General features: G+C 45.2%; 2 protein-coding genes across 2 annotated transcripts; both read right to left on the reverse strand.

Moving 5' to 3' along the window:
- Nucleotides 1-7,133: 7,133 nt before the first annotated feature.
- btbd17a (BTB (POZ) domain containing 17a) lies at nt 7,134-14,965 on the reverse strand (the record flags this gene model as incomplete). The annotated part of the gene is made up of 7 exons (XM_083904690.1): nt 7,134-8,208; nt 8,545-8,854; nt 12,696-12,752; nt 12,841-12,966; nt 13,695-13,748; nt 14,551-14,613; nt 14,692-14,965. The coding sequence occupies 7 exons, from the start codon at nt 14,963-14,965 to the stop codon at nt 7,134-7,136; spliced, it is 1,959 nt and encodes a 652-aa protein (XP_083760816.1).
- Nucleotides 14,966-16,168: 1,203 nt separating this feature from the next.
- cUnh10orf88 (chromosome Un C10orf88 homolog) lies at nt 16,169-22,273 on the reverse strand (the record flags this gene model as incomplete). Its single annotated transcript, XM_083904691.1, has 10 exons — nt 22,147-22,273; nt 20,641-20,787; nt 20,352-20,552; nt 19,570-19,639; nt 19,295-19,474; nt 18,292-18,459; nt 18,131-18,221; nt 17,839-18,037; nt 16,550-16,844; nt 16,169-16,393 (listed from the first exon to the last, which is right to left on the reverse strand). The coding sequence occupies exons 2-10, from the start codon at nt 20,778-20,780 to the stop codon at nt 16,169-16,171; spliced, it is 1,569 nt and encodes a 522-aa protein (XP_083760817.1). The 5' UTR covers nt 20,781-20,787; nt 22,147-22,273.
- Nucleotides 22,274-22,310: the final 37 nt, after the last annotated feature.

Genomic DNA, 22,310 nt, shown 5'->3' on the forward strand with positions numbered 1-22,310 from the left:
GCTGTTTTGGTAACAGTCGCAGTGACGAGAGGACACTTTTATTGTGAAGGGCTCGTTCTGGAGTGTCTCACTTTCTCTGAACTGAGCAAAATAAATGCTTCTTTTTCTTCTTCTAATGGGAATAAATTGGGTCAGGATGGAGACTGAGGAGGTGCAGTGCTGCCCTCCACAGGTCAAAGTGTCAAGGTCAGTGTGCTCGCATCCTGAGTTGTGAGCTTCATCAAGGTTGTAAAGGCCACAACTCTCTGTTAGAGTCTGGTTGTGGAGATAAAGGTCATTGTGACCCTGATGAAGGTCAATGTGACCCTGATGAAGGTCATCCTGACCCTGAAGCTTATTCTTTTTGGTTGGTTGATTTGATGAAGTCTTTCTGTGGTTGTTCAGGTCAAACCAGTCATATATCTTCATGTCTCTTAATTCCTCATATTTGCGACGTGACTCCAGGGTTCCTCTCCATGTTTCCTCTCCAGAGTTCTTCTCCAGAGTTCTTCTCCAGAGTTCTTCTCCAGGTTTCGTTTCCAGAGTTCTTCTCCAGAGTTCTTCTCCAGAGTTCTTCTCCAGAGTTCTTCTCCAGAGTTCTTCTCCAGAGTTCTTCTCCAGAGTTCTTCTCCAGAGTTCTTCTCCAGGTTTCTTCTCCAGGTTCCTTCTCCAGAGTTCTTCTCCAGGGTTCTTCTCCAGGTTTCCTCTCCAGGTTTCCTCTCCAGGTTCCTTCTCCAGGTTTCCTCTCCAGGGTTCTTCTCCAGGGTTCTTCTCCAGGGTTCTTCTCCAGGGTTCTTCTCCAGGTTTCCTTTCCAGGTTCCTTCTCCAGGGATCTTCTCCAGGGATCTTCTCCAGCTCTGCCTCACGCTCCTCAGCTCTCTCGTCTGACACTGCGTGCCGTCGACTTCCTACTGTTCAGACCTCGGCTCACGAAACCGGCAGCCGTGATCCTGTCCAGCTCTGGTGTTTGAGTCCAGGTCTCAGACCTGCGGTGTTTGTGGACTCAGAGACCGGCCGTGACCTCAGCATGTTCTACAGAGGAGTTGCAGCAGAGGCTTTTTTGGCAGAGTCTGAGGTTCCCGTGCAACCGTTTGACTAATGACCTGCACAGCTGTGGGATCAGGACCAAATGTGTGGAATAACGAAACACGGCAGATCCAGACTTTTCTTGCTCTGACCGACATCCAGAACCGTCTCATCGTTTACAAACCTCTCCCCCGTGTAATGCATCATATTCTCTCAAATCTGATTCAAATCAAATCAGAGAATCTTGAATCCAAACATGAAAACATTGATTTGATTTCCATTGCAGGATTTTTCCATGTTCCTGGTCCTGGTCCTGGTCCTGGTCCTGGTCACAGTCCTGGTCTTGGTCACAGTCCTGGTCTTGGTCACAGTCCTGGTCTTGGTCACAGTCCTGGTCTTGGTCACAGTCCTGGTCACAGTCCTGGTCTTGGTCACAGTCCTGGTCCTGGTCCTGGTCACAGTCCTGGTCTTGGTCACAGTCCTGGTCCTGGTCCTGGTCACAGTCCTGGTCCTGGTCCTGGTCACAGTCCTGGTCTTGGTCACAGTCCTGGTCCTGGTCCTGGTCACGGTCCTGGTCACAGTCCTGGTCTTGGTCACAGTCCTGGTCACAGTCCTGGTCCTGGTCACAGTCCTGGTCCTGGTCACAGTCCTGGTCACAGTCCTGGTCCTGGTCACAGTCCTGGTCACAGTCCTGGTCACAGTCCTGGTCTTGGTCACAGTCCTGGTCTTGGTCACAGTCCTGGTCTTGGTCACAGTCCTGGTCACAGTCCTGGTCACAGTCCTGGTCCTGGTCACAGTCCTGGTCACAGTCCTGGTCACAGTCCTGGTCTTGGTCACAGTCCTGGTCCTGGTCCTGGCTACAATCCTGGTCCTGGTCCTGGTCACAGTCCTGGTCCTGGTCCTGGTCCTGGTCCTGGTCCTGTTCCTGGTCTTGGTCACAGTCCTGGTCCTGGTCACAGTTCTGGTCTTGGTCACAGTCCTGGTCACAGTCCTGGTCTTGGTCACAGTCCTGGTCCTGGTCACAGTCCTGGTCCTGGTCTTGGTCACAGTCCTGGTCTTGGTCACAGTCCTGGTCCTGAGCGACACCAGCGTCTTCATGGACTCCATGAAAAAGCAGCTTTGATCAAAGACACTCTCTTCCCTAAGGTAAGGGCTTAAATCACTGTGTTTACTGTGTCCTCTCTGTCCTCTCTCCGTCCTCTCTGTGTCCTCTGTCCTCTCTCAGTCCTCTGTGTCCTCTCTGTGTCATCTGTGTCCTCTCTCAGTCCTCTCTCCGTCCTCTGTGTCCTCTGTGTGTCCTCTCTGTCCTCTGTCCTCTCTGTGTCCTCTGTCCTCTCTGTGTCCTCTCTGTCCTCTCTGTCCTCTGTCTCCTCTGTGTGTCCTCTCTGTGTCCTCTGTCCTCTCTGTGTGTCCTCTCTCTGTCCTCTCTGTGTGTCCTCTCTGTGTCCTCTGTCCTCTCTGTGTGGACTCAAACATCATCTGTGGCATCACGGAAAACCACTGGAATGACTTTGAACTGTGCGAACAGCATCAGTCTGTGACGGCACATCGCTGCCACCAGTGGGCGCTCTGGTTTTGGACGGATGAGTCTTCGTCCTCAGTCCTGGATTTAATCCGGCGCGGCCACATGTGGATGTTTACCCTCAAACAGAGATTGGATCGGAGTGTTTCACCTGTTAGTGACCTCTAATCTGGCCTAATCTAATCTGAGGAGCATGAGGACTGTCTCTCATGTGTCTCATGTCTCTCATGTCCTTCGTTTCTCTCATGGCCTTCGTGTCTCTCATGTCTCTCATGTCCTTCGTGTCTCTCATGTCCTCTGTGTCTCCTCTAATGTCCTTCGTGTCTCTCATGGCCTTCGTGTCTCTCATGTCTCTCATGTCCTTCGTGTCTCTCATTGCTTTCATGTCTCTCATGTCCTTCGTGTCTCTCATGTCTCTCATGTCCTTCGTGTCTCTCATGTCCTTCGTGTCTCTCATGTCTCTCATGTCCTCCATGTCTCTCATGTCCTTCGTGTCTCTCATGTCCTTCGTGTTTCTCATGGCCTTCGTGTCTCTCATGTCCTTCGTGTCTCTCATGTCCTTCGTGTTTCTCATGGCCTTCGTGTCTCTCATGTCCTTCGTGTCTCTCATGTCCCTCATGTTTTTCATGTCTTTCCTGTTTCTCATGTCTCTCATGTCCTTTGTGTCCTTCATGTGTCTCATGTCTCTCATGTCCTACGTGTCTCTCATGTCCTACGTGTCTCTCATGTCCTTCATGTCTCTCATGTCCTTCAGTATCAGTCAAATGTCCTATGTCGTTTTAAAAGTGGGATATTTTTAGGATCCAAAGCAGCGTAAACGTTCAAACGTGGACACAACAAAAGACAAACACTTGACATTTTTTGGGACATCAAATTTTTTGAAACATCACATTTTTAGCAACTAATTTTTTGAAACATCCAATTTTTTTGCAACTGAATTTTTTGAAACATCAAATGTTTTGCAACTGAATTTTTTGAGACAAGATTTTTTGCAAATGATTTTTTTACACTGAATTTATTTCAATGGTGAAAAAAAATCTATGGCAAAAAAAATAAGTGCTTGAAATTTGATGGTTTTTAAAATTCAGTATTAGAAATTCGAATTCAAACTCAGATGGCACAGATTTACTTCCATACAGGTCCGTTCTGTCTCTCTCTCTCTGTTGTTGTTGTTGTTGTTGTTTTTTTCCACTCGTGTCAGACTCTGCGGTTTTCGCATGACGAAAGTCGGCGAGCTCAACGTTTTCCGGAGCGGAGTGAGCGGACCGGAGCCAGTGGGTCCTCGAGTTTCCACCGCATAACAACAATGTTTCAATTTGTCTAATCGGGGGTATTTAGGCTAAGTAAACTATCACTCTTCAGGATTTCATCTGCAGCCACAGCCCAGTCAGGCAGACGTCTGATTCAAACCATTTGTGTGTGTGTGTGTGTGTGTGTGCGTGCGTGTGCGTGCGTGTGCGTGTGATTGGATAACTCTGGTAGAGAACGTCTGGGCCGCAGAGAGAGTGAGAGGTCTTTGGCGTGGAGCAACAAACCACACACAGTTTGCGTGATTGTGGTTTTTCTCGCTTCGCCCTTCACTTCCTGCTGAAGCACCTGCACGTCTGACCTCTGTGACCTTTCAACTTACACACATTCGACGTTGTGCACGTACACGGTGTGACCTGTGAGAATCCAGGCACTCGTATTCCATTTTCCTAATAACATCTGTGTCACTTTCTAAACCCCTCACTCTCCCACACCAAAGTCCACTCACTCTCACACACCAAAGTCACTCACTCTCACACACCAAAGTCACTCACTCTCACACACCAAAGTCACTCACTCTCACACACCAAAGTCTCTCACTCTCACACACCAAAGTCACTCACTCTCACACACCAAAGTCACTCACTTTCCCACACCAAAGTCCACTCACTCTCACACACCAAAGTCACTCACTCTCACACACCAAAGTCACTCACTCTCCCACACCAAAGTCACTCACTCTCACACACCAAAGTCACTCACTCTCACACACCAAAGTCACTCACTCTCCCACACCAAAGTCCACTCACTCTCCCACACCAAAGTCACTCACTCTCACACACCAAAGTCACTCACTTTCCCACACCAAAGTCCACTCACTCTCCCACACCAAAGTCACTCACTCTCACACACCAAAGTCACTCAAAGTCACTCACTCTCTCACACCAAAGTCACTCACTCTCCCACACCAAAGTCACTCACTCTCACACACCAAAGTCACTCACTTTCCCACACCAAAGTCCACTCACGTTCCCACACCAAAGTCACTCACTCTCACACACCAAAGTCACTCAAAGTCACTCACTCTCTCACACCAAAGTCACTTACTCTCTCTTACCAAAGTCACTCACTCTCCCACACCAAAGTCACTCACTCTCTCACACCAAAGTCACTCACTCTCCCACACCAAAGTCACTCACTCTCCCACACCAAAGTCACTCACTCTCCCACACCAAAGTCCATAGAGTAAACCAGTGATTTTAACATCACAGCACACAGGAGTTCACAGGAGTTGTTGATCCACTGCTGCCTCCATCACTAACTTACAATGACTGATTTTAGTGAATTTGGCCTTGAAAATATTTACTTTAGACTTAACTCAGTGACACAAAGTAACCACACGAGGCAGCAGAGGAACAGCAGCTCCCGTGTCCCTGTGAGCTAAAATCACTGGTTTTCTCTTTGGACTTTGGTGTGGGAGAGTGAGTGGTTTACAAACTTCAGTTTCCTAACCTGTCACAGCAGCAGGAGGACATGTCTTAAAACTTCTGACACTGAAGGTCTCTGCTGTCCTGTCAGCTGAGCTACAGCGACACGTGCCTCTGCTGCCATCTGCTGGTCAACTGGAGGACATACAGTGTGGGAAAACACTCTTTAAGCAACTTAACAGAATAGAAACTGAAGTAATAGTCGGTCTCGCCCTGAACAAGGATTCGTTGAAAATATTTGCATATCTCTTAAGGAATAATTTTAATGATTTTTTGAAAATCAGGAAATGATCCATTTGCCCTGATACACTTTGACAGAGAGCTGAGTTTTTTCAAAAAAACAAAAAGTATCTAGGAATGACTATCTATCTATGAAGCAAGTTGTGTCTGTCTGTCACAGGCATATCTCGCTGACCATTAGTTAGGATATGGCCTGATGGTCTGCATCCTTGATTTTCCTCCTCCTCATCCTGATTTATCACACTAGACCAGGCAGACATTAGCTCATCAGTGAGGAGGTGGGAGTGAAGGTCGTCCTCACATTTTCACACAGTTCACTGCAGAACATGGGTTTGTATTATTACAGATTAGCCTTTACTTTCCTTATCATGCATTTACCATAACTGAAACATCTTCTTCAGCTCCCAGGAATACATACTTCCTACGGCACTGCACTAGTTTTTTAAAAGCCGAATTCACTAAAATCAGTCATTGTAAGTTAGTGATGGAGGCAGCAGTGGATCAACAACTCCTGTGAACTCCTGTGTGCTGTGATGTTAAAATCACTGGTTTACTCTATGGACTTTGGTGTGGGAGAGTGAGTGGTAAACTAAAAAAAACAAAAAACTGGCAACAGTCTGGAAAAAGTAAGGTAAAAATCTTTATTATCACCTTCAATGTGAATCTACTTTAATTTAAACGGTCTAATGGCAACGTTTTTCTAACTTCTACTGTAACTGTATGAATAATTAACAGTGTGTTGATTTATAATCGTTAAAATCAAAAGCACCAATGTTTTTAAATAAGAAAAAAAAGGTTTAAAGGATCGAGCTGGTGATAATTAGCCAAAAGTTAGCCAGTGTTTATGGCTGAGCTTCAACCAAAAGTGGCGGGAGGCAGCCTAATATAATATTGCAAACTTTTATACAACTTTCTATTCATAAACGTAAAGGGATAAGACCTCCTGTCTGTACCTGTGTTTGGTCTAAATAAAGTTTTACCAACACAAAAAAACTCTGATGTTTACAAATAAAAACATTTCAATCATCAATTCTGTGGTTCATACTTACATACCTGAACTTTATGGTCCATTTATGATCAATGTTTCATACAGAAAAGGGGCGGTGCCTTCTGTTGTCATTTTATCTTTTAAGCTAACAATGGAAACTTAGTAAGTTACTAAAAAAAATATACTGAAATAAAATGAAATCAAAATGTTAATGTTATTTACGTTTTCAGAAAGTTACGAAATATACGAAAAATAACAAGACTTCCTGTTGTCGCCTGCTAACGCTAGCTAGCTCTTTCAAACTTACTGACCCGACCTTTTATTCATGAGTGAAAGTGGGCGGAGACTTCTGTTCTGTATTGTTTTACGTTGTCATGCTTCAAAAACAAGTTACAAAAAAAAAACTTCCAGTGCTTTTTGGGGGTGGGGCTTTGACAAAATGGCCGACTAAAAGGGGTTGAGGATGTATCGCTGCACGATATATCTCGGATCGTTGGATGTCGTAGTTTTCTGAGACCATTTTCATCGGGGTATTAAAACACAAGTCTGATCCTTTAAGAGACTCATGGTGACTTTACTGATAGGACGATTTTCAAAATCTTCGTCCAGGGAGACGAACGATAGGAACATCGGTGGACGGGGGTCAGTTCTTGCTGAGGATCAGGCTTTGGTAGACCGGCTTCACCACAATATGGAGGAAGAGGGAGCTGTCGGTCAGGTACTCAGAGGTGCGGCGGGACAGGTCGGCCTCGGCTAAGAAGTCGCTGTTTTCCTCGGTGCTCTGGTGGAAGTTGTAGACGTGTTTGACCACCAGCGCCCCCGCCTGCCGCGCCATCACGAGCACCGTCTTCTGGAAGTTCACCCCGGCAAAGTCGGCGCTGGACGTGGCTGGGGTGATGATGATGCGAGGACGTCCGCCCTCCGCGCGCGTCGGCTGCATGGCGCCGGTCTCCGTGTACATCGGCCTCAGGCTGAGGGGCAACCAGCGAGGCGAGAACAGGGCGTTCCACGTCACCCTTTTGGCCGCGTCGTGGCCACTGGGCCCCAGCTGAGTCTGGAAGCTGGTGCTGCGGTCGTCCCGCGACGGGTTGTTGATGGCCCACGGGGAACCCCACGCCGCAGACAGGTAGTTCCTGGGCACAAAGAGGCTGCAGTTTATGTCAAAGTACTTGGCCATGTGCATCGGCGAGGCGGAGTGAAACTGGTACGACATGTAGAGCAGGTCGCGCACCGACTCCTGATACTGAGCCAGGACTGGGGACTGGGTCTGCAGGTGGAAGAGCTCGCGCGGCGGCATCATGGCGTAACGCACGGCCCTCAGCGCGTTCTCCGCCGTCAACCCGTCCGGACCGTTGTGGACGATCCACGCCTCCAGAGCGGCGAAGAGCTCCATCTCGCTCTGCAGGACGAGGTCGGAGTGCCGCAGCAGCGACATGAGCAGGTGACCGCTAACCGTCAACCACTCTGCGCTCTGCAGCACCGAGGACAGGTTCCACGCCAGGTACTGAAGACAACTGTCCCTCAGAGTCACGTCTGCGGCCTGCAGCGCGTACTCGTACCAGCCCACCACGTGGCCCGGCGGGGAGTTCCGCGCCAGGTTCTGGATCATGTACTGGGTGACGCCCTGCCGGAGACTCAGCACCTGGTATTTAGAGGCGAGCTTGTGCAGGGGCGTGGCCTGGTCGAGACGCAAAGCAATCTCTCCACAGTACAGATACCTGCACAGAGAGAGGACAAGTTTACTTCCTGTTATGCTACAGTCAAACGGTTTGGTTTGGTTCGGTTCGGTATTGAGTTCCAAAATAACCAGGCCCAATTCTTTGGCACCCTTTCTTTGGGTGTACCAGAGTAAAATGGTACAGTCGGTGCGCTCCCGTGGACCAGGATTGACATCGTGTTGAGACAATCAGCCACAAACCAAGTTGTGCCGCCCCGGTATGACCTCACGTATCTGGTACCTGGTACTGTCCTCGACCCTGACCCAGGGCTTTACCCTTTCCTAACCAAACCAATACCGCGACGGAACCCGGCGTCAGACAAACACGCGACCTCACCTGATGAACTTGTCGAACACGGCGGCGCAGTCGGCGCCCTCCTTCAGGACCAGCGCGCCGCTGCCATTGCGGCTCAGCAGCAGCTCTTGGAACACGACGCTGTGCAGCGCCAGAACCAGAGCGTGAGCCTGGACGGTCTTCACCTCGTCGGCGCTCGGCGTCTCCACCCGCAGGGACACGTCGCTGCCGTTCCCCTGCAGCAGCAGCGTCTCCAGTCGCTGCACCAGGACCGCGGGGTGACTGATGGTGTCGCCGCCCCCGCTGCTGCCCCCTGCTGCTCCGTCCTGAGCGCTGTCCACCATCAGCAAACCTGCTCGCAGACAGACAGAGGAGGTGAACTTCTGTCTCTTTGTTTGCGAAGAAATTACGTTACGACCGCAGAGCCGTAGATTTGCGCTCTGAGCGACCGGCCATCACGACCGACGGGGCGGGGCTTACTGTGTTGGGATGGACCCTCGGTGACTTTGTTTTACGAAAATGTTTTCATGTTTAAAGTCGAAGTTTAAAAGAGGACGCAGTGAAACCAGGACGTGTCGTCGTTTGTAGGTCAGTGTCACAAAATCTATGTTATTGATCTAATCTGGATTAGGAAGGACACACACACACACAGACACTGAAAACATGACATATTTAAAACACATTTATTTTAAATCACTTCTAAAAACATTTTTCAGACTTTATTTTTTTCTTCTGGGCTTTTCCACTTAATACTAATTCAGGATTATCTTATTTGACCTTATTTTATCTTATTTTCTTATCTTATCTTCCTGTAAATATATAAACTATAGACCCCAGTAATTCAGAAGTGAACAGTGATTATTGATTATTTAAATGTGTAAAATGTCGCTCTTTGTCGTCTTCTCAAAGATCTGTGAACATAAATAACGTCACATTTCACATGTAAACTGAAGTTTATGTCAAACATCGTTTTCCTACAGAGACGATTCACAACATTGAAATAAAAACACTGACCTCTTTCCACCTGCAGCAGCAGCAGCAGCAGCAGCAGCTCGACCACAACGCTCAACATCTTCACTCTGTCTGAACCTTCAGCCTCATGGACGTCTGAATACAGTCAGTCACACACACACACACACACACACACGACCTGATCGATCGACTGTGAGGTTGTTTCCATGACGACCACTGTGACTCTGCTGTCCTTGGGTGACAGACATGAACTGAGTGAGGACAACTGCCGGGTCTCACTCTCCCACACCAAAGTCCACAGAGAAAACCAGTGATTTAAACTCATAGGGACACAGGAGCTGCTGGTCCTCTGCTGCCTCGTGTGGTCACTTTGTGTCAATGAGTTAAGTCTAAAGTCAATATTTTAAAAGCTGAATTCACTAAAATCAGTCATTGTAAGTTAGTGATGGAGGCAGCAGTGGATCAACAACTCCTGTGAACTCCTGTGTGCTGTGATGTTAAAATCACTCTATGGACTTTGGTGTGGGAGAGTGAGTGGTTTAATAATTTCAGGTTCCTGATAAAGTCTGTCTAACACTGAGATAAAGACGTGAACTTCGACTTAAACTGACGTAGATTTAAAGCGTGTGAGTGTTTTTTTTAAAGTGTGTCAGTGGGTTAATGAGTGAGTGATTTATTCAGTGCCCTGGGCCACGGCTCACACAATATTCAGCGATCAATACTTTTTCTTTTTTTCGTTAGGGGGCGCTACAGAGTAACCGTCTGACTGTCCTCTCCCTTATGTCCTCATCTGTCCCACTGACTGTCAATTTCATTTTAATTCAGAATAATCGTCAAAATCACCGCCATAAAACAGTCTAATATCTTTAAAATCATTATATTCTAATCTTCATTTGGTCAAAATATATATTTTTTAAATGTTATTGTTGTTATTAAGTGTTGGTACATGAATGATATTGAACCATGGATAACTATAAACGTCCTTAACCTCAACGATAATAACACAGAGGTCGTAGTGTTTGGTCAGCCTGGTGTTTTGGACCCAATGACCCTGAACAGCCTTGGTGTCGACTTTGACAGTGATTTAAATATAAATGTTGTTGTTTCACTTTCTAAAGCTCTTTGGCCAACCCTTGCTTTAACATGTGCATTAGAACAGGGTATCCATCCGCGGGGTCTTAAAAAGTCTTAAATCCAATAATTTGAATTTAAGGCCTTAAAATGTCTTAATTTCTCCTAAAATCTCAAAAAAGGTCTTAACCACTTCATCCCTGACCCTCTTTTTGGAGTCCCTGCTCGAAAATGTCATGCCCAAACTAAATAGAGTAAATCTCTGCAGTTACAAGTTCTATGTGGGTTATTCGGGTAAGTTTCACTGTAGATGCCACTGTGTCAGAGTAAATGTACATGGAACACAGCATAACTGAAGAAAAAATATTGCATTTTAAAGCAAATATTACCTTTAAAATATGCAGTAGGAGCTTAAAAACACATGGAGGTCATGTAACAACATGTGGACATGAGCTGTGCAAAGTCTGATGCTGCTGAAGTGAAACAGAGTGAAATTACAGAGGTTTTAGTAAAGAGATGTCTGGGCGTTCTCTCTTTTGGCACAGTTTGGCATCATCTGTGCCATTTGAGATTTCTTAGGTACCAAATTATTAAAAACCCATTTAATTTTATTTATATATCATTACAGATCTAAAAAGAACTCGTTTTGAAGTATGATAACTGTCTGTAAATGGATGCTTCCTGAGCGGTGCGTAATAACAACTCTGTGACTCTGCAGCGTCTTCAGTTACGCAGCGCCATAGCTCTAGCTTACCTTGGTCAATTAGGGTGATTGACAGCTCGTTTTAAACCTCTTAACCGGTAGAATCAGACCCTGGTCTCCAAATGCGTGTGAATCACTTTATTAACGAGTCAAAAGGACATAAATGCACATGACGCATTTATGCAGATATTCGCCTTTCTCTAATCAGAACAGTCTAATGTCGCTCTGTAATGATCAATCAGACCAGGATTTGTTCCCAAAGCATGCTGGGAAGTGTAGTTCTTCATTAGAAGTGGTTTTGTTCTGGTGGAAATAAGTTGTTTTGGTAAACAGCAAAGGTAAGACAATATTTCCGCTTGTATTTCTTGAAAGTCAGTTGTTGTTTTGCTCTTATTTTGGGGCTGGATCTGTGAATCTTGGTTGTAGAGTGATAAAAATGGTACCGTTAGAATCTGTAGAATCTGATTCTCCGGTGTCCAGCTGACACATGTTTTTTTTGTTTACATAATCACGCTGACGCTCTGGTGCCGCTTTTCAATGAGTGCGCTGTGACGGTTTTTTCCCGCTCCTACTGTTTGATCATTCGGTGTTTTATCTGTGTTTGGTGAACAAAAGAATGATTTATATGAGCTTTTAGCTGAGTTTCTGATCTTTCTGTGGGTATGCAGCATGTCTGTGTTTGTTAAAGTTAGACATGCTTTTATGACGCTTTTGTCGCTGGGTCTGACGCTACCCCGGGTACTGAGGACATCAGTGAAGAGGTTACATACATTTTTGAAAGGTCTTAAAAACGTTACGTTTATTTAAAAATGCATAAACTTCAGTCTCGCTTTGAAATGTTTCTATTTTTGATGATGCGATAAAATAACTACAACACGGAACTAAAGTAGGCCACCTGTGCTTCCCGGGGGAGAATTTATCCAGCACCACTAGCTAGTGTGCTGTGTGCGCGCCGCGGTGTGTTACATGTTAGCATAGCAGCGGAGAAAACTTAAAACTTGCCAGTATGGATTTGAAATGGGTCTTAAATTTGGTCTTAAAAAAAGTCTTATCAATTTGACTTGTAGAAATAAAGTTGAGCAGTAACCAGATGTGAACACCGGGTGGAGCTGTCCCACATGTGTTCAAAGGTGACAGAAGGTTGGACCACAGAGAGCAGGAGCAGATATAAAGAAGACAATGTCATGAGTTTATTGGTTTTCACGACATTGATGTTACATCAGGAAAGAACCACAGACTTTGATCATCTACACTGGGAAGAGGAGGAAGCCGCTGAAGGTCGAGATTCCGTAAGAGGAATCAAGAATCTTGCTATAAAAAAACAAATACAAGAACACTGTGTCTCCTGCAGCCAGTTTCAGAACAACAGAGTTGCTCCAGCTGTCGAAGATTAAAGTTTGAACGTGTTTGTTCTTATATAAAACGGTTCTCAATGGATGATCGCCACGGTCGGCGGTGGTGAAGGTGAAGAAGTAGAAACCGTTTACTGGTGCTGTGAAGATTCCTGCGTGACGAGAAAGATGAGAACATGTTTGATTTGAGCTTCTGAAGCCTCCAGAGAAGTGTCAGTTCACGGCGTAAAAGTGGCTTACCTGTGTCGGCGTTGTAAGCATTGCCAAAGTTTGAGAAGACCTTTTTGAAAACGAGAGTCTTGGGCTCTTCAATTTCTTTTAGGGTTTGAGTTTCTGTCAAAGCTGCAGAGAAAGCGATCTGAGAAGCTGTAGGTCAACACAGAAGGTACAACGTTAATGTGGGAGCAAATCACTGATATTGATGATCGACGTCACTGAACCACCGATTACTGCGAAGCAAAAATGTGTTTACATGTACAAATGCAAAGTCTCGTGACACGAAAATGTAAGTTTTTCTTCTTTAAAAGACCCGTTTCAGTCCAGACGAATCATTTCAGTAACTTCAGTCGCTTTTGATTTGGAAACTTATATAATAATAATTTTTCTCAATCATATTTTGGAATTCATGTCTTAAAGACTTATTTCAGTATGATCCCATCAACTTTATTCATATTTATCAGTTTCATGGTTTATTGTGTGTGTATACATTTCATAAATACGTTTTTTATTCGATGAAATTTCATTTTGAGTAGTGTTCAAAGACTTATTAAATAATCTCTATATATACATGTATTTTAAAGACAGATGAATTTTATCAATTGTATTCACTTTTTCTGTAATATTTAAGAAAATGTGTCTAATTTTTAAAAGTGTTCAAAGGCTTGCACTGTAAAAAAGAAAAAGTTAAAACAGTTAATAGTTGGTTGAACTTCCTTTTTTTTAACGATAACGTCATCTTATTTTATTTATTTATTTTTTTCTTAATTTTTAAAGTTCAAAGCTAAAACAACAATGACTTGATTTTTATTATTTCAGCATCTTTTTGTCGTTTGTCTTTCCTCAGACTGACGTCAGAGTTCTTTTATCTTACTTACGTTTACTCAGTTTATCAATCTTTCCCTCTGAGACGCTCAGTCGTGTTTTCAGATCTGCACAAAAGACAAAAAAACAACGTTCATGACTTGAAACAAGAGACGATGTAATTTAGGCACCGTCCCAATTCCTCCCCCTTAAAATGTCCACTTGGTTTGGACTGCCCTCAACTGTCAATTCCCCTTGTTGATGGAAATAGCTTCCGTATGGAATTGGGACACCACTATATGCAAATTAGCGTAGTGAACGTAACGGACGTGCTAACCTACGCCACCCACGTGTTGACAATTCGACCGGTGGAGCGTGCTACTATTTTCATTCAGAAAAATGCCAGCGGATCCAGCTGTTGCGTTGCCTGTTGCGTTGCCTGTGTTTGTACACACATCCAAAACACTGACAAAACTACCCAGCTGTAGCAGAGCTAGCTAGCGCTATTTGCCGAGTGCTTCGAGAGAGAGTTAGCTAGCTGCTTTCATAAATGGTCACTTATTTTCTGACATTAGTGTTCAAAGGTCAACGGTCCTTTGGATGTTTATCAAACCAACATATTCGTAACGTGCTTATTTGCGAAAATATATTACAACGAAATTGTTCCTCTGCAGATTTGGCCGCCATCTTTGTTGAAAATAATTAGCCGGCTCGCTGAATTTGCAAAGCATCGTGGGTAATTTCATCTTCCACTTCTTTTTAAGCCCGCATCAGAACTCACTACATTTTGAGAGTTGATTGTAAGGAGAAAATCACATTTCCCCTTGTTCCCCCTACACATGAACGCACTACATTTAGGGTTAGGGCAAAGATGTAGGGTTAGGGGAGGGATTGAGACGGGGCTATAATCTATGTAGATTATCTAGTTACCTTGATTGTCTTCCTTCACGTTGTCAATCTTTCCCTCTGAGGCGCTCAGTCGTGTTTTCAGATCTGCACAAAAGACAAAAAAACAACATGACTTGAAAATAAGAGACGATGTTATTTAATCGTTGTAGATTATCTAGTTACCTTGATTGTCTTTCTTCAGTTTGTCCATCTCGTCCTCGAGTCTCTTCAGCTTGTCCACACTTGTGTCGAGTCTGGGCTCCAGACCCAGAGGATCCTTCTGTCGCCTTTCCTCAGCTTTCAAATTAACATAGCGCTCCATCATCAGCTTCTCCTCAGTTTTCAAATTAACATAGCGCTCCATCATCAGCTTCTCCTCAGTTTTCAAATTAGCAATGCCAGGCTCCACAAACAGGAGTCCAAGAAGGATTATCAGAACCCCGGCCTTGGACTCCATGATAGAGATGGTCTTTGTTTCCCTCTGAGGATCTGCTCTTCTCACGTTCCAGTAAGTCAAACTCCTACTCTGTATATCTGTGATATAGATGATCGTGATCAAATCATAGTGCTCATCAAAGCGCTGTCTTTCATTTTCACCCCTTTTAACTGCAACTGATCATCAGAACACCCAAAATGGCCCTGGTGGCCCAGCGTGGTTATTTCTGCGATATTCTTGAGACACGGGATCTACTGGCGGATATATGCTAATAAACATGGAAGAGAATTAAACCATGTTCAAAAATGTATTTGCTCTTTGGCGACTCACAGAGACTTTGATCTTAGTAGAGATGGCCTCAGACTGTTTAATGAAATATTCTCTTTATTTTTAGAACGGATTCATCCGTCGGTTATTTTCTCAAAGAATCCCGTTCTCTTTTGTCCGTAATATGGAGTTAAAATGTTGAAAAATGTCCATCAGTGTTTAACAAACCTGGAAATCATGATGTTCTCAAATCTATTTACAGATTTAATGAGATGGAGCAAAGAAACCAGAAAATATTTACCTTTAAGAAGCTGAAAAATGGCAAAGCTTGTATTAATTGTTAAACAAAAAAGTAAACTCTAAAACCAATGAATCGATTATCAAAATAGTCAAAAGTGTTTCACTAATATTACATGAGAATAATAAGTGTAAGCTGTAACACCGGCAAACTTCACATTTTTATCTATACTATGTATATACATAAATATATTATGAATATATACATGTATTTCTACACACAAACATGAATAATGAGCATAAAAATAATTTATTTAGTATTTACATGAGTGAATAGTTTTTATGTTACAGACACGAGGTAAAACAGTTACATGTGTATCAATAATCCATAGTTAATGATGTCATCAATAACTGATCAGGTGTTTGACGGTGTTACATTCTTATTTGTAAGGTTTAGTTTCTCGTTTAAACGTTTATTTATCGGACAAACATTTTAGTGTAAAAACACTGATTATTGTGTTAATGTCTCTGATGGAGCAGCGCCACCTTCAGGTCACACGTTAACTGTTTAGCGCCCTGCAGCTTCTGCTCCAGAACGTCCTGAAGCTTCTGCTCCAGAGCGTCCTACAGCTTCTTCTCCAGAGCCTCCAGCAGCTTCTGCTCCAGCGCGTCCTGAAGCTTCTGCTCCAGAATGTCCTGAAGCTTCTGCTCCAGAACGTCCTACAGCTTCTTCTCCAGAGCCTCCAGCAGCTTCTGCTCCAGAACGTCCTGAAGCTTCTGCTCCAGAACGTCCTGAAACTTCTGCTCCAGAGCGTCTTGAAGCTTCTTCTCCAGAACGTCCTGAAACTTCTGCTCCAGAGCGTCTTGAAGCTTCTGCTCCAGAACGTCCTGAAACTTCTGCTCCAGAGCGTCTTGAAGCTTCTGCTCCAGAATGTCCTGAAGCTTCTGCTCCAGAACGTCCTACAGCTTCTTCTCCAGAGCCTCCAGCAGCTTCTGCTCCAGAACGTCCTGAAGCTTCTGCTCCAGAACGTCCTGAAACTTCTGCTCCAGAGCGTCTTGAAGCTTCTGCTCCAGAACGTCCTACAGCTTCTTCTCCAGAGCCTCCAGCAGCTTCTGCTCCAGAACGTCCTGAAGCTTCTGCTCCAGAACGTCCTGAAACTTCTGCTCCAGAGCGTCTTGAAGCTTCTGCTCCAGAACGTCCTGAAACTTCTGCTCCAGCGCGTCCTGAAGCTTCTGCTCCAGAGTGTCTTGAAGCTTCTTCTCCAGCGCGTCCTGAAGCTTCTTCTCCAGATCGTCCTGAAGCTTCTTCTCCAGCGCGTCCTGGCGTCGGTCCACATGCTCCTTCAGACGCCGCTCCATGTCGTCCAGACGCCGCTCCATGACCGCGTCCAGCTCCCTGAGGAGGTTAAAGGGACAGTTGGCTGAAAACAGCAGCTGTGCTCTGACCTCAGAGACAACCACGTTAATAACTGCACAGTCATGGTTTACAGTGTATAAAACCTGTAGATTTAACAAATAATCTAGATATTTAAACTGTTCCAGATTATCCACTGAAAACTCAGGACATGTTAACATTTTGTGATCATGCTCCATCACGTTTTAATCCATGACACGGCAAAAATAACAAAGCTTAGCTCGAAAAAAATCTTCATCACAAACAAAACTAAAAAGTTTTTGTCCCCATATCATCAGAGGCGAACACTGTGACTCAGCAGTTTTTCCCTCTGACCATCACCTCCTCACATCAGAATGTGACTCAGCAGTTTTTCCCTCTGGCCACCATCATCAGAATGTGACTCTGCAGTTTTTTCATCTGACCACCACCATCATCCTCCTCACCTTAGAATGTGACTCAGTAGTTTTTCCCTCTGACCACCACCATCATCCTCCTCACCTCAGAATGTGACTCAGCAGTTTTTCCCTCTGACCACCATCATCCTCCTCACCTTAGAATGTGACTCAGTAGTTTTTCCCTCTGACCACCACCATCATCCTCCTCACCTCAGAATGTGACTCAGCAGTTTTTCCCTCTGACCACCATCATCAGAATGTGACTCTGCAGTTTTTTCAACTGACCATCATCCTCCTCACCTCAGAATGTGACTCTGCAGTTTTTCCCTCTGTTTAAATGTCATAAACCACGACGTCGTCATTAAACGTAAACCGTGTCCAGTGATGAGTAAAGATGACAATAAAGACGATTAAATCACTGTGGACTTCAGTCAGCTGACCCCTCCCCCTCTCAGCTGACCCCTCCCTCCCTCTGACAATCAGCCTCTTTCTTTGAACCACAGCTGCTGACATTCACTCAACAATCACGTGAACACAGAACAAAGGCCACATTCACCCGCCAGCGCAAAGACGTAGTAGAGGGCGGGGCCTGAACTCACCACGAGCCGATTGTCCTCGTCTCGTCCTCGCGCTTGGACGCCGCGGCGTCGTCCAGCCTCAGCTGCGTCACGTGACCACACACGCTCTGCAGCACGGGCAGAAGGTCGACGCCTGGCAACGCCGCGCGGTCGCCTTTCAGGAAGTGTGACATCATCATCTCTGCCAGGTGGGCGTGGCCAGCCGACGGACCTCGGTCGACTGCCGTAACAGAAAGCACTTCTTCAGAAACGTTGGGTCACAAACTGGAGTTCACTTTCACACGTTTGTGTGTGTGTGTGTGTGTGTCCTCACCAGACTGTGGACACAAGGAGGAGGAGGAGGAGGAGGAAGAGGAGCAGGACATCACTGTGTCCTCAGGCATCAGAGCCTCGTCCACTGAGGGCTTCACAAGAAAACACTTCAACATTTCAGTCAACATTCGGGCGAATTGTACTTTCAGATCAGTGTGATACCGTGGAGTCTGAGCTGTGTTCACTCAGGTTTGCTGCAGCTGATGAAGACGATGATGAAGGCGATGACGACGATGAAGCTGCTGCAGGAGGCGGGACAGAGAAACATCCAGAGCTCATGAGCAGAGGAAGGAAACCAGCCAGAGAGCTGCTCTGCTGCTGCTGCTGCTGCTGCTGCTGAAGATGAACATCATCAACATCATCATCATCATCACACTCTTCATCAACACACACACACACACACACACACACTGCATACTGAGGACCGGGTTGTTGACAAAGTGAAGACCAGCATTTCCACTTTAAAAATCAACACAAATTTTTGGTCTAAAATTTGACAAAAACGTCATAATATACTGTCGTACAAAATTTGAAAAAAAAAGTGTGACCCAAAATTTTTGGTCCAAAATTTGACAAAAACTTTATTCTATACTATGTCGTCCAAATTTAGATTTTTTTTTTTTTTTTACTAATTGAGTATAGCATGTTATAGCAACCTAAGGAAGTGATTTCAATGAAGACAAAGTGAGGACTGGCCAAAATGTCCTCACTCCGTAAAAATGACCTCACTTTGTTGGTTAAAAACCCCTCACTGGTCCTCAGTATGCCGCAAGTACAAGAACACACACACACATTCTTGTACTTGCGGCATACTGAGGACCGGGTAAAAGTGCTGACAAAGTGAGGACCAGCATTTCCACTTAAAAATGAACACAATTACAAATATCTACTTCATGAATGACATCTACTGGGTGCAGTACCATAACATGTCTGCAGGTGGAGCCCCAGAGAAAAACATGTGTGAAACACCTAGGTTGGAAAACGGGTTTTTGTCCCAAATTGATGACCTCAACGTGTTTACAACCTAAGGAAGTGATTTCAATGAAAACAAAGTGAGGACCGGCCAAAATGTCCTCACTTTGTAAAAATGTCCTCACTTTGTTGGTTAAAACCCCTCACTGGTCCTCAGTATGCCGCAAATACAAGAACACACACACACACACACCTGCACCATGTTCATGAGGTCCTGAGCTCCTGGTGACAGACTTGCTCCCATCTCGTCGACCAAACACTGCACCTGCTGCATGTCGATGGCCGGGCCGCAGAGGGGGCGGGGCTTCAGCGCCCGAAGACCAACCACAACTCGACTCACCAACACACTGCTCCGCCCAGAGAGAGAGAGCAGCTGAGCGAGAGAGAGAGAGATATCATTTACACCTCCATCGACACACGTGACCTCTGACCTCTAACCTCTGACCTCTAACCCTGAGCCGGCCTCACCTTCACTTCACAGGAAGTAGAAGGTTGATCCAGAATCAGCTGTTTCCTGTAGAAAGGCCCTCTGTTTTCACTGTGAGCAGAAAACAAGGGTTAAATGTACACAACCATGAGTGTGTGTGTGTGTGTGTGTGAGAGAGAGTGTGTGTGAGAGTGAGTGAGTGAGTGAGTGAGTGTGTGTGTGTGAGAGTGAGTGAGTGAGTGTGTGTGTGCGTGTGTGAGTGAGTGTGTGTGTGTGTGAGAGTGTTTGAGTGGGTGTGTGTGTGTGTGTGAGTGGGGGTGTGTGTGTGTGAGCGAGAGTGTGTGTGTGAGAGTGTTTGAGTGAGTGTGTGTGTGAGAGAGAGTGTGTGTGTGAGAGTGTTTGAGTGGGTGTGTGAGTGTGTGTGAGTGAGAGTGTGTGTGAGAGAGTGAGTGAGTGTGCGTGTGTGTGTGAGTGAGTGTGCGTGTGTGTGAGAGAGAGAGTGTGTGTGAGTGAGTGATTGAGTGGGGGTGTATGTGTGTGTGTGTGTGTGTGAGTGAGAGAGTGTTTGAGTGGGTGTGTGTGTGTGTTTGTGTGAGAGTGAGTGAGTGAGTGTATGTGTGTGTGTGTGTGTGTGTGTGTGTGTGTGTGAGTGAGTGTGTGTGAGTGAGAGGGTGTGTGTGTGTGTGTGTGGACACTGTCGTCCCTCTGTCCTCTCACTGTGTGTGTGTGTGTGGGTGTGTGTGTGGACACTGCCGTCCCTCTGTCCTCTCACTGTGTGTGTGTGTGTGTGTGTGTGGACACTGTCGTCCCTCTGTCCTCTCACTGTGTGTGTGTGTGGACACCGTCGTCCATCTGTCCTCTCACTGTCCCACAGTATTCTCCTGATTGGTCGTAGACCTCCATGGTTCGAGCCTCGCTGACGACCAGCAGACGACCGACGGCAGCAGAAGAGCTGGAGCTGCACTGAAGCTTCAGGAGACAAGGACACGCGTCGTCCACCTGCTGCAACACAACTGGATTGGACCTGAGACACACACACACACACACACACTGTAATGTCTCTGACAAAGACAGAGGACGACGAGGCTGAAGACTCCTTCTGGTCCCTTCACCTGTCCGTCTCTGGTCCATGTGACAGATCCGGCTCCTCTTCATCATCGTCTTCACTCCTGATGAGCAGCACGTGGGTCAGGTGACGTTCCTCAGCAGGACAAACCCACGCAGAGCCGCTGGTCACCGTCACGTCCGCCATGACGCTCCTGACACCACGGCCAACGTTAGGACACAAGGGAGGAGACAAGGGAGGAGACAAGATAATGAGGAGACATCCATCGCGTGGGGTGACCTCCATGCAGAAAGACCCTTGTTCTGACCGGGGATCGAACCATTTCTTGCTGCAGAGGCAGGATCGCTAACCACTACACCAACTGTGTAAAAAACGACGTGGTTTTTCTTTTTTTATCACTTTATCTGACTTATGTAAATGCATAAAACACCACACTTGTTTCAGCTGAAAACGCGTTCGTCTTAAGCGTCGTTATCTTTTATCATTTCATTCGTAACCATCATCTTTATTGTCATAATAATTATAATCGTTTTTATTCGCTGTAAAATGAGCAGTTTATCTGCTGATGCGACGCCGGATCAGCAGATCAGCTCGTTAGCTTCAATTGTAGGACTTTTACCCGTTATAACGTGAACACTATCGACGTTTGAATTTATTTCCCCCTTGTGTTTTTTTTTTCTTCTTCTTCTCACGTTACATCCAGTGAAAAAGTCACGACACACACAGTCTCTCTAACACACACACACTCACACATTCTTGTACTTGCTGACAAAGTGAGGACCATCATTTCCACTTTATAAATCAACACAATTACAAATATCGACTTCATGGATGACATCTACAAAGAACTACTGGTTGCAGTACCATAAAATGTCTGCAGGTGGAGCCCCAGAGCAAAAAAGCTGGAAAAATTTCATTTTTTTTGTTTGTTTTTTATTTTGGGTCCAAAATTGGCAAAAAACGTCATACTAAACTATGTCGCCCAAAATGTAAAAAAATATTTGACAAACAATTTTTGGTCCAAAATTTTATAAAACCTTATACTATAGTATGTCGACCAAAATGACAAAAAACATTTGGTCCAAAATTTGACAAAAACGTCATACTATACTATGTCGTCCAAAATGTGATTTTTTTTTTTTTACAAATTGAGTATAGCATGTTATAGCAACCTAAGGAAGTGCTTTCAATGAAAACAAAGTGAGCACCGGTCAAAATGTCCTCACGCCATAAAAATGACCCCACTTTGTTGGTTAAAAACCCTCACTGGTCCTCAGTATGCCGCAAGTACAAGAACAGTCTCTCCAACACACACACAAACAGATTTACAGACACTGTAAATGTATAAAACACAACACTTCATCTTGTTTCAGCTGAAAATACGCTCGTCTTAAGCGTTATTTTTTAATCACTTTATTCATAACCATCATCGTTATTATCATAATAATTATGCTGCTGATGCGACGCCGGTTTTTAGCTCGTTAGCTTCAAACGTAGGACTTTTATCCGTCACGTTTCTTCAGACACGTAACGAAATCACGCGTGATTTTACCTGTTGTAACGTGAACACTATCGACGTTGTGTGTATTTATTTCCCCCCGTGTTTTCTTCTTTTCACGTTAAATCCAGTGAAAAAGTCACGACATCATCGACAGCGGCAGCATTAGCATTTAGCAGCGTCGCACAGGAAGTGACGCTGTGTTGTGCTGTGACGTC

The sequence above is a fragment of the Microchirus variegatus genome (genome assembly GCF_963457635.1).
Source record: "Microchirus variegatus genome assembly, chromosome: 18".
In the NCBI taxonomy this organism is placed as follows: Eukaryota; Metazoa; Chordata; class Actinopteri; order Pleuronectiformes; family Soleidae; genus Microchirus; species Microchirus variegatus.